The 11164-nt window shown below is 57.5% G+C and overlaps 1 protein-coding gene across 3 annotated transcripts in view; it reads left to right on the forward strand.

Moving 5' to 3' along the window:
• LOC123804533 (butyrophilin subfamily 3 member A3-like) overlaps positions 1-7453 on the forward strand; it is a 32143-nt gene extending 24690 nt beyond the window's left edge. For all 3 annotated transcript variants that reach the window (XM_045816894.1, XM_045816897.1, XM_045816895.1), the window contains 3 exons: positions 4161-4187; positions 4597-4623; positions 6224-7453. In XM_045816894.1, coding sequence (XP_045672850.1) covers positions 4161-4187; positions 4597-4623; positions 6224-6942 — 773 coding nt within the window. In that variant the 3' untranslated portion in view covers positions 6943-7453. The remainder of the gene's footprint in view (positions 1-4160; positions 4188-4596; positions 4624-6223) is intronic.
• The last annotated feature ends 3711 nt before the right edge of the window (positions 7454-11164 follow it).

Here is an 11164-nt window from a genome sequence, read left to right on the forward strand (position 1 = left end):
CAGCCCTGCCCTGGGCTTCTGCCTGGTGGGTCCCTGGGGAGCCCGGCAGGGGATGGACTGTGGGGGGTCCTGGCTTTGTCCCTGTGGGGCCTCCTGACCAGACACTGTCCCTCCCTGTAGACCACAGGTCCTTTGAAGAGAGTCCTCCCCACAGGACTCTGTCCTCTCAGGTCTGTAAGGGGCTTCCCCCTGCTCCCCTTGTGTTGAGGGATTCAGTGTCAGTAGGAAAAACCCCACAGTTCCTGCCTGGGTCAGCGCTCTTCTGTGGAGAAGTGTTCCCCTCTCCAGAGACACGTGATAGAAACTTCCCATGCGGAGGAACCCCCAAAGAGGCTGACACCTGCAGCATTAATTACATCAGAGTTTCCCATGGGGACACAGCATACAGCACACAGCTGGGGCAGCAGCAAGACAAGGTGCAGATCCTTTCCCCCCACACAGGCAGGGCAGAGGCTCACACAGGACAGGCGGGATGGATAGGGGCACTGGGGTGGGACCTGCTTCAGCTAACAGGGAACTTACATGCTTGCCCAGGGTGGGGTGAGGGGCTGTTCCAGGAACCAGCATGTCTGGGACATGGGGAGAAGGGAGGATCCAGCAGTCTCTACAGGGATTTAGGGGAAACAATGTCTGCTCTGGCCCAGATCCCCCTGGATCCAGCAGGAGGGTCCAGCGATGCTCAGGCAGTGGTCACACTGTGGGTCAGTCTCTCCTGCACAGCACACTCTGGGGAGCAGCTCCTGTGAATCCCTGCTGGGCTCATCCAGGGTGGGTGTGCCCCTCCCTGCTGTGGAGACCCCCACCAGTGCAGAGGGCTCCCCAGGATTCAGACTCACTGTTCCTCCCCAGCGCTGGGCTCTGACCCCCCACGTTGAAATGAAGGGCTACGAGGCTGGAGGGATCCGTGTGGAGTGCACGTCTGCCGGCTGGTACCCGCAGCCCCAGATCCAGTGGAGAGACGCCAGGGGACACAGCTTGTCTGCTGAGGTGGCCACAGAGGCTGCAGACCCCCAGGGCCTTTATGCAGCCTCAGCCTCTGTGATCCTGGAAGGTGGCTCTGGGGAGGGGGTCTCCTGTGTCATCAGAAAACCCTGCTGGGCCAGGAGAGGTCAGCCAGGCTTTCCATCCCAGGTGAGTGCCCTGCCCACTGCCCTGGGCTCCTGGGTGGCCCCTGGGGGAAGGTGTGGGTTGTCTGCTGCTGACCTGGGTCTGTGCAGGGAACAGAAGGGACAGAGCAGGGACCTGCTGCTCCCTCCCCATGAAGCTGTTTGTGTCACAGACACCTTCTGAGCACTTCCTGCGGCCACACACAGTGCCAGGGGATGGGGACTGGGGACAAATGGTCAAGATCAGCAAAGACATGAGAAAAGGGGAAAAATTTGTACAACACAAATCTTAGAAAAAGGGCTGATCTCCTTAAAATATAAAACAACCCAGTAGAACAATGAGCAAACAACAGGAAGTATCAGTTCATAGAACAGGAAATGACTCAGGAAAAGGTGTCCAATCTCCCTGACTAGGGAGGTGATTCCCACCTGTGAGACTGGCAACAAAGGAAAAAACGAGGTGGTTGGTAACACATTCTGATGGTGGAATTGTGGGGAGACAGTGACTCTTACAGGTTTGTGGCTATTGTTTGGCGTATGTTTGGTGTCAGTGAGCACAACTCCCACTGGGGACACCAGAGCCACCGTATCCAGAGTGCTCATTCAGTTATGCCAGACCCCACATCTGGGACTTTATCTGACAGGTCAGCTCACATTTGTGTGTAATGACTCATATGAACGGTTATTTCCTGCACCATGAACTGTAACAACAAAGAGTCAGAGACGGTGCAAGCGCCCCCGATGGGCCGTGTGTGCAGCGGGTGCTGCCCTGTGAGAGCAGACACAGACCTGCCCCCTGTGCTGAGGCGGGAAGGTCGCCCAGACCCAGGGGAGCAGAGGGAACAACATGCAGACCAGCTGATATAGCAGTGCTGTTTTCACTGTAAACAAGATAAGATAAAAATGTATCTATGTTTTTGAAATTTAATAAAACTTTCATGGTACTCACTACGTGTCAGGCACTGTGTAAGCATTAATTTAATCCTCTTACTGAACAGGACACCAGGAACAGGTGGTTAAGTCAGTAGTTCAAGGTCACAGAGCTAGTCAGGTGGAAGACCCAGAATTGGAACCCAGGTCCTCCCATCCCAAGGTTCATATTCTTAATCCCCAGATTGAAGTGACTCAGAAGAAGATAATAAATGGCAGAGGGAGGAGCAGTGGAGAGATTTCAATGACTTTGTATACGTTCTTTCATAATCAAAATATTCCCTGAGAGGCAGTTACTGCAAGACAACGGTGTTATGTGCCAGTGAAAGTTCTGGGCACTTTGGGGAGAGAACGATTGTTTTCAGTCCCCAGATACTCTGAGACCCAGGGTGGCCATCAGCTGAGGCTCACCCTTCGCAGGCCCCTTCTTCCGGAACGCGCAGCCCTGGGTGGTGGCCCTGGGCGTGACCCTGCCGGCTCTGCTGGGGGCTCCTGGCGGGGGCGGGCTACTTCCTCTGGCGGCAGCAGAAGAAGAACCAGGCCCTGTCCCAGGAGAAGGAGTGGGATCGAGCAGAGAAAGAAGCAGCGCAGGCGGAGAAAGAAGCAGCTCAGGCGGAGAAAGAAGCAGCTCAGGTCAAGGAGCAGCAGGGAGCGAGGCGCCAAAGGTGAGGCCCCAGCTGCAGGTGGTCGCCACCTCCCGGCCCCACCCCGCACCCCGCATGCGGATCCTTTATTCCATCCCCTTTAAAGGACTTTCTTTTTCTGTTTGTTTCCAGAGAAGCTGCAGGATGAACTCAGTAAGTGGCGATCCCCAGCCCACAACTCCTGGGGACCCTGCATTACCCATGTCACTGACCCCTCACGTTGTTCCCTGCAGGGTGGACAAACATCCCGTACCTACCACGTGAGTACCCGGACCCGCATCTCAGCCTCTCTGCCCAGATATTTCAGCCAGTGTCCTCCCCACTAACGTCCCAGGGGAAGAAATGAGGACGCTGAATGGGGACCAGGCAGTGGTCTGTCTCAGTGGGGAAAGGCAGCTGAGGTCTCTCTCCACCAGGGGGGCGCTCGTGCAGGGACACCCTGGCAACCCCAGAAAGAGTGGGGCAGGGGGAGGTGACTCAGTGTGGGAGTCCTTCCCGCCCTGATTGGTTCACAAACTCAGTAGCCCACTGACACAAAAGGCAGAAGGAGCGAAAAGTGTCTTAAACACAGGAGTGGCCGTGGCAGTTGTCACGGACTTACCGTTACTGCTGAAAAAATAGTATCTGAAATTTTCCCATTAGGTTGCCCCGCTGTTTCCGGAGTGGGCAGGAAATAATGCAGATTGAGGGGAATGAATCCCAGCACACAGGTACACGCGTGTGTACACAGGGCAGCGTGTGCGCAGACACACTCAGGTCCTGGAGAACCTGGTCATCGCTTATATGACAGGGTCACAGTCCAGGTTCCCCAGGGGCTGTCTGACCACAGATAGTCCCAAACCCTGAACACACGAGGGTTTTTCCCTTTTCACGTAAAGGAAGGCTTCTCGTTGGCACAGCAGCATTGCAGCATCACTGTTCTTGCACGTTGGGGTCATTACTGGTAAAATACGGGTGACTGAACACCAGCGCTGTGATAATGTGACCATCCGTCTGTCACAGAGACGCTCCTCAGGGACTAAGGCGGGGAGGGACCCCAAGGGGGGACGTGCTGGACTCAGGGAAATTTGTGAGGGGGCAGTTCTAGGCAGACAGCAGGGGACCTCATCACGCTGCTCAGACTGATGTGCAATTTAAAACTCATGAACTGTTTGTTTCTGCAATTTTTATTCACTATCCCCAACCCGTGGTTGACAGAAGGTAACTGAAACTTCAGAAGCTAAAGCAGGGATGAGAGGTGACTGCTGCACAGACACGGACAGGACAGCTGTGCGGTGACCCTGGGACAGCTCCCTGCAGGGCGCCTGGGGGGTCCTGAGCTGCAGCTGATGGAAAGAGGAGGGGGCGCTGGGGAGGGAACAGGCAGAGGGGGTGGGGGGGAGGGGGGGGGGCACACAGGGAAGATGACAGGGGGGCACAAGGGAGAGAAAGGAACCGACTCAGAAAGGACAGTTCAGGTGACTGTCTGTCTCCACTGCAGGTGAGGAGCGGTCTCAGGCCTATGCAGGTGAGTGAGCCTGAGGCTCTCTGGTTTCCCGGCTCCTGTGGGGGAAGCAGGTGCAGCCTTTCCTGCTGGGGGAGGGGCCATCCCGTCCTGCTCAGAGGCTCATTCTCTGTGTCTGCACCACCCCCTCCTGTCTGGTCACTCAGAGAGGACCTTCCAGACCCAGTGTCCCCTCACCCTGCTGACACCCACGCCCACACCCGGCACAGCCTGGTCGTGTCCCCACGGCCCCAGCATGATGGAGGGAAGCCCAGCACTGGGAGAGGGTGCAGCCTGGCCCGCAGAGCTGCAGATGAGGGGAGTGGACGCTGGAGGGGACTGAGGAGAGGAGAGAGAAGAGGCTCAGTGAGGACAGTGGCGGGGGGGGGACAGAAAGAGTGACCTTTCCTTGTCTGTGTCTCCTTCCTTCCAGAGTGGAAGACGGCCCTCTTCCAGCCTGGTGAGTGGGTCCCTCTGTGTCCCCAGGACAACCCCCCGAGGGCCCCTGCTCCCTCTTTCCTCTCCAACTCTTGACTGGGACAGTTCTAGGGAGGGTGACCTGAGGTCGATGGTCTCAAAGGTGTGCCCCACCTGCTGCCCAGAGCCCAGGGACCAGGGACAGGGCTGTCCTGGGGCCCACAGGTCTCTGTGGGAGGAAGAGGCAGGAGGGGCGGGGCTGGAGGGAGGGGCTGCAGGGAGAGGGAGGGGGGACCTGACCAGGCTCCTCCCCTCCTGCCCCTGTGTGTCCCCGAGTTCTGCCGTGTTCCACAGTCACTGCTGCTCTGTGAGGGCTGGGACAAGGACTGAGTGAGGTGGTGACTGTGTGTTGTCAGAACGCCCGCAGGAAACAGACGGCCTGTTTGAAGGGGGTGTTTGTCTGACTGTAATGACCACGGTGAGGAGAAGGTGTCTTACGACCTAAAAACGATGCAGACAACTCCTCAGACTACAACAGACTGTGCTGTAGGGTGATGAACTCACAGGGGTGCAGGGCCAGAGAGGACAGAGGACTCCCCAACCTGCACAGATTATTCCCTGACAACACACCCCTTACAGCACTTTCTCACACTGTGACTCGGGCACTGATGACTGACAGGCACAGGGAAAGAGAATGGGGCAGCACCAGCCACACCTCCCGGTGGTCCTGTGACAGGTGACCCTTTATTATCAACATGGTCCCCAGTGTGGAGTTGACCTCGGTGCTCCTGTCACTCTGGCTGTTAGTGACAAAATTGCTCACGGCCATCTTTAAGGGGCACGGATGACGGTCATCTGGAGGCCTTGGTGTGCTGGCTGAGGACAGTGAGGCAGCTGGGGCTCTTGGGGGGCTCCTGGGGGGAGGTGCTGTGGTGCAGCATCTCCCAGGGGGTCGTGGGGGTCAGCGCTGTGCCCCCTCTCCTCCCTCCTTCCCCTGTTTAGCCTGCACTTCCCATTGGCCAAACCCAACAGTAACCAGAGCCCAGGGCCCAGGGGTGCTGTCCATGGAGGACTGAGTCCTGGGCCAGAGGGGGTGGGACAGGTGGGGAGTGGACCCCAGAGCACATGGAGCCCAGCCTGGCCCCGAGCACAGGAGGGACGCGGTGTCTGTTGTCACACCAGGCACTTCCTCTGTGCCCAGCCTGGGGCTCAGTATACCACCCATTTGTCTTACTCCACCCTAGACATTAGTATTTTTACCCCCATTTTACAGATAGGAAATTGAGAGCCAAGATATTCCATAGCTGGTGTCTGAAAGGGAGACCGTGCAGAAAGGACACCTCCAGCTCAGGGGGCAGAGCTAGGGCAGATGTTTAATCCATGTGACTGTACAGCACAGGTGGGCACAGAAAATTCTGGGGAAGCGGAAACAGGTAGATGGTAGTCCCAAACCCTCCTCACCCTCCCCTTCCTGCATCAAACACAAGACCCCTGCAGTTTCCCTTGGCACAGCTGAGGGTCAATCTGGGCAGGATGGGGACCCAGGCTCTGGGCTCAGCCTCCTGCCCGGACCCAGGCCTTGAAGGCTGAGGCTCTGAGGTCCGGGCACCACGGCTGACCCCACGCCCTCTGACCCCCTGCAGCGGATGTGTTTCTGGATCCAGACACTGCGCACCCCAGACTCCATGTTTCTGAGGACAAGAGGAGCCTGAAGGCGTCATTCACATGGCAGAACCTGCCAGACAACCTGGAGAGATTTCAAGAAAATCTCTGTGTGCTGGGCTGTGAGAGCTTCACGTCGGGGAGACATTTCTGGGAGGTGGAGGTGGGGGACAGGATAGAGTGGTGTGTTGGGGTGTGCAGGGAGAATGTAGAGAGGAAATTAATGGTTGAAATGACGCCTGAGGATGGATTCTGGATAATCGAGCTGTATAATTGGGATTCCCAAATAACTCTCACAAGCCCCTCAACCACACTGACCAACGTGAGCCCCCCTGAGAGGGTGGGGGTTTTCCTGGACTATGAGCGGGGGGAGGTCTCGTTCTACAATGCCCTCGACGGGTCTCACATCTTCACCTTCCCACACACCCGCTTCTCTGGGCCTCTGAGGCCTGTTTTCTGGGTTTCGTCAGTGCACCCCCCTCCCTTGACCATTAGGCCAGCGCAAGAAGCAGTGAGGAAATCTCTCCTGCCTGACCCAGGGCCTGACCCTTCCCTGGAGACCCCAGTGTCCCCGGGCTCAGCTGACAGGAATGGGGACCCTCAGGCTGAAGAAACGACTCTGCTTCTCGCTGCCCCGCCTGGAGCTGAGGGCCCCCTGAACAGCAAACCTCTCAGCAAGAAAACACTAAAAACACACTGAGTGACGGACTTCACTGACATTCACTCAATGTTTCCACACGAGAGACGAGGAGACCAGGGTGCAGACAGTGAGTTAACTTTCCAAAGGTGAGTCAGGGGCTTTGAACAACCAGAGCTGACATCTCTGGTAACTTCGCATGTACTGGGTGCTGTGCTACCTGCTTCAGGTGAATCTACCTCATCCTCACAACCACCCTGTGAGGCAGCCTCATTTAGAAAGTGTGGAAACTGAGGCAGGGCTAAGTTCACTGATGTACATAATTCACACGGAATGTGGTGCTGCTGGGAGATGTTCGGCCTCTGCCCCTCCCCCTCCCTCTCGTCTGTCTCTTTGCAGCTGAGTGTCCTGTTGGGAAGGGTCATGGGTAGCCCTGAGGGTCCCTCCCAGGGCACCAAGGGTCAAGGTCACTGCAGGTGACTGTGAAGGCCACACCCCACTTGGATCCTTCAAGGTCAACTGTCAGAGCCATGGTCCACCCTTCACTGACTGGCTCTGCAGGACGCCGTGGTCCAGAGGGATGAACTCACAGTGACCCCCATCACACAGGCTGAGAAGGGACCAGCGGCCACTTTCTGAACCAGCCTGTGACCTGCGGGCACAGAGCAGACCCTCCCCCCCACCTCCCACCTGGAGGTCCTCTGTGAGCAGGACGGTGGGGGGGAGGGGGGCAGACGGACGTCAGTGGAAGTTCCATCACACGGTGGGACCCACGTCCAGGACAGGGACGCCCACCACTGACCACCCACTGAGGTTCCCGAGGTTCCTGTCACCTGTGGGTCATGGAGAAAGGCCGCTCTTCCTCATCATCTTCGTCACTGTGACTGTTCACTGTGTGTTTCCTCGCCCTGCATGTGGGTGTCATGTCACATGTGTTAAGTAAAGTTGTGACTAATCTTTAAGCTTCAATGGAGTTTTTTCAAGGTTTAAGTCCCACAGTTAACTCACCAGGTTCAGAGTTTATCTCCTTGGAACATTCTCACCAAATCCTCATTATATTATTGGTTTTCTACTGATGCTGTGATAGACACCCTACACATTTCACGGGACCTAGCACAGCACAAAATCTAGTTATCTCACAGTCTCTGTAGGTCAGAAGTCCAGTGTGGCTCTCCCCAGACTGTATCTACAGGTGTCTGCAGGCTGCTCTCTTAGTTTGTCTGGTTTGTCCTTTCGAGGGTGACATCCAGCGACGAGTCTGCGTTGCTGACTCTGGCTGCTGGCAGAGCTGAGTTCCCTGCACTGACAGGACCCAGGTGGCCCCTCTTGCTGCTGTCGGAGGAGCTGAGACCCTCCAGGCTGGGAACATCTAGGGTCGTTCTCGCAGGGACAGATGTGAGGGAACAAGTCAGCTGAAGGGAACGACATGGGGACAGGGTCCCAGGAGTGGAGTCACTGCTGGTGGGGCCCTTGCTCGAGCGCTACCTGCAGCATCAATGACCCCCCACAGACCAGCAGATGTTTGTCGAGGACCCCTCTACCCTGGCAGGGGGCTTCCTCCTGCCCGAGGGCCCAGTGAGGGGGTGTGTCCTGCTGAGCTGTGGGCATGGAGTCCTGAGAAGCACAGGGAGCTCAGTGGGGCCGTGAGCAGGGGAGACGATGGAACCCCACGGAGTAGCCCCTGCTGCTGCTCAGAGATCTCCAAGGGTCCTCGCCGGGAACATGCATTGGATTAGACATTTTAGACTATTTGTCTGTCACAGGTGTAGGGTCCAAGCCCCTCACTGAGATGAAGGGCCAGGACGATTGGGGTGTCTCGCTGGAGTGTGCCTCCAGAAGGTGGTATCCAGAGCCCTATGCAGTGTGGGGGACCCCTATGGTGAGCTCATGCCCACCCTGGAGGAGGCTCACACTGAGGACACAGCAGCCTCTGCAGGGTCACCATGGTTGTGACCATCAGGGACAGCTCTGTGAGGACAAGCCCTGCTCCGTCAGTAACACCTGCTGGGCCAGGAGAGGGGCTCTGGGGTCTTCCTTCCAGGTCAGCTCCCTGCCCTCTGGGGGCCCAGCCCGTGGACACAGGACCCTCAGCAGACAGTTGGGAGCCTGAGTGGGGCTGGGGAAGGGGTGGGGCTGGGAGGGTCCTGGGCCCTGAGGAGCTCAGGCTGCAGCTGAGCTGAGACTCTCCCCTCCTCACAGGGGGCATCACAGAGTCTCCCATCCCAGGAGGAGGAGCCTCTTCTCTGAGGATAAATCTGCTCATTTTCCCTGTTGTAGTTCTGATGCTGCAGCTACGTTTGTGTGTTCAGAACAATCACACACCGTGGAGAGTGGTGGGGGCAGGGGCCTGTCTGCACCTGGTGGTGCTGATGCTGAAGCCTCCCCTCCTGCCCCTGGGGTTTTCTAAGCACAAAGCTGGGAAAGTCTATATCTACAGACACTCATAAAGTCATTCAACAAACACTCAGCAAGGATCACATATGTTTTAGACATTGTCCTAGAAATAGGAACTAAATCAGGGAACAAAATGCATGAACATCCCACCATCAAGGGCCTCATATTGTACAGAAGCAGAAAGTAATCTATAAAACACTTAACTGAGTAAAATAATTATTATATCAGATGGTGATAAGCGCTGTAGAAAATTAATCTGGGGAGAATATCTGGGGGGCTAGAGGCAGGGGAGCGGTGATGGAACTGGAAAGGTGAGGGGAGGCTCCTGTGAGAAGGGGCAACAGGGCACGTGAGGGGTGAGCACCAGGGAGCAGGAGGGGCAGGTGCTGGGGCCTGAGGCAGCAGCACATCTGGCAGTTTTGAGGAACCCAGGGGGCAGGTGTGGGTGGAGGGACTGAGTGCAGGGAGAATGGGAGGAGGGGGGTGCAGACCTGGAAGGGGCCCAGACCAGACGGGGCGAAGCAGGTCCCAGGGGGCCTGTGGTGGAGTCTCAGTGAGACAGGAGCCAGGGCAGGGACTGGAGCAGAGCAGTAAGGTGACCACGGGGAGGCGCTGTGCTGAGGTCGCACTGGCATGGCCTGACCCCTGGAGGGGCGGGGTGGGGGGGGAGTTGGGAGGAAGGCAGGGAGGGGTGGGAGGGGTGGGAGGGGGTTGCAGTAACCCGGCAACAGTGATGGCGGCTCAGCCTGGAGTGTGGCTGTGGAAGGTTTTTATTCATTCGGGTCCTTCCCACTGAGACTCCAGGTGCTTGTGCGATTTCTCTCCTAGCCAAGTCAAGTGACAAACTCGAACTGTTTATTAGTGAGTCTGACATCCTCTGTTCAAGAGAAAATCACCCAAGAACTGGGGGCTGCAGGGCCTCAGGACAGGAGGGGCCTCTCCCTGAGTGGTTTGGGGCAAGAGCAAGGGGTACAGAGGGGGGAGCAGACAGCACTGTCGAGGGGGTCGGGGTCTCCTTGGGAGGCCTCAGGACCCCTGACCTGGGGGCAGGTGAGTGGCCTGAATTCCTTTCCTGGGAGGTGGAGGGCACAGGGTCTCAGGTGTTTTGGGCAATTCGGAAAGTTTCCAGCTAGAAAGCGCACTCGAGATCATATGACTTGAACAGAAAAGGGGGCAGATCAGAGAAGGTGCAGAGAAAGTGGGAGACGTTCATTTCAGCTCCTTTCCTGAACCGTCAGCATCACTTAGTGCCCAGGTGTCCGCGCCCCGAGGCCCCGCCCCTCACGCAGCAGGTGGAACCTTGTATTCCGCCTGGTTCCGACGCATCGGCCGGCCGCGCCCCGGGGAAACCTTGTCTGCGGGGGCCGACATTTCCGTTCCCTGCAGCTGTGACTTGCCCCCGAGTGGTTTGTGGGTTCCCTGTGTCTCCAGGGGAGAAAACAGCACCAGCAGGAGGGCTGCGGAGTACGGCCACATCCTCCACTCCCGACCTTCTCTTCAGTGACCAAACTGTGTATTGTTTCCCCAGTAACACGGTCTGACCCCCGCAGGGTGTGGTGGGGAGCCCGGGCTCCCACCCCTGCCGCCCTCAGTAAGTATCGGGGGTCCTTCCCTGCCCCTCGCGGTGTGCGGGTGAAACACGGAATGAAGGAGCTCGGAGGAGAGGCCGTCAGAGGAGATGGCGTCAGCGCGCAGGCAAGTCAGCGGAGGGCCTTCCCGCAGACACGCAAGTGGAGCTTCTGTCGTCCGTGCTTTTGGCCCGAACACGGGACTGACCCGCTTCTGTCTCCACGGGAAACGGGAGGGAGACACGTGTCTCGGGGAAGCCCCGTGGGAACCAGGCGGAGACAGCGTGAAGCTTCCACAGGCCTGGAACCGCCAAAGACTGCCG

This window comes from Phyllostomus hastatus, unplaced genomic scaffold, assembly GCF_019186645.2.
Source record: "Phyllostomus hastatus isolate PE091 unplaced genomic scaffold, TTU_PhHast_1.1 phas_scaffold_216, whole genome shotgun sequence".
Classification (NCBI taxonomy): domain Eukaryota; kingdom Metazoa; phylum Chordata; class Mammalia; order Chiroptera; family Phyllostomidae; genus Phyllostomus; species Phyllostomus hastatus.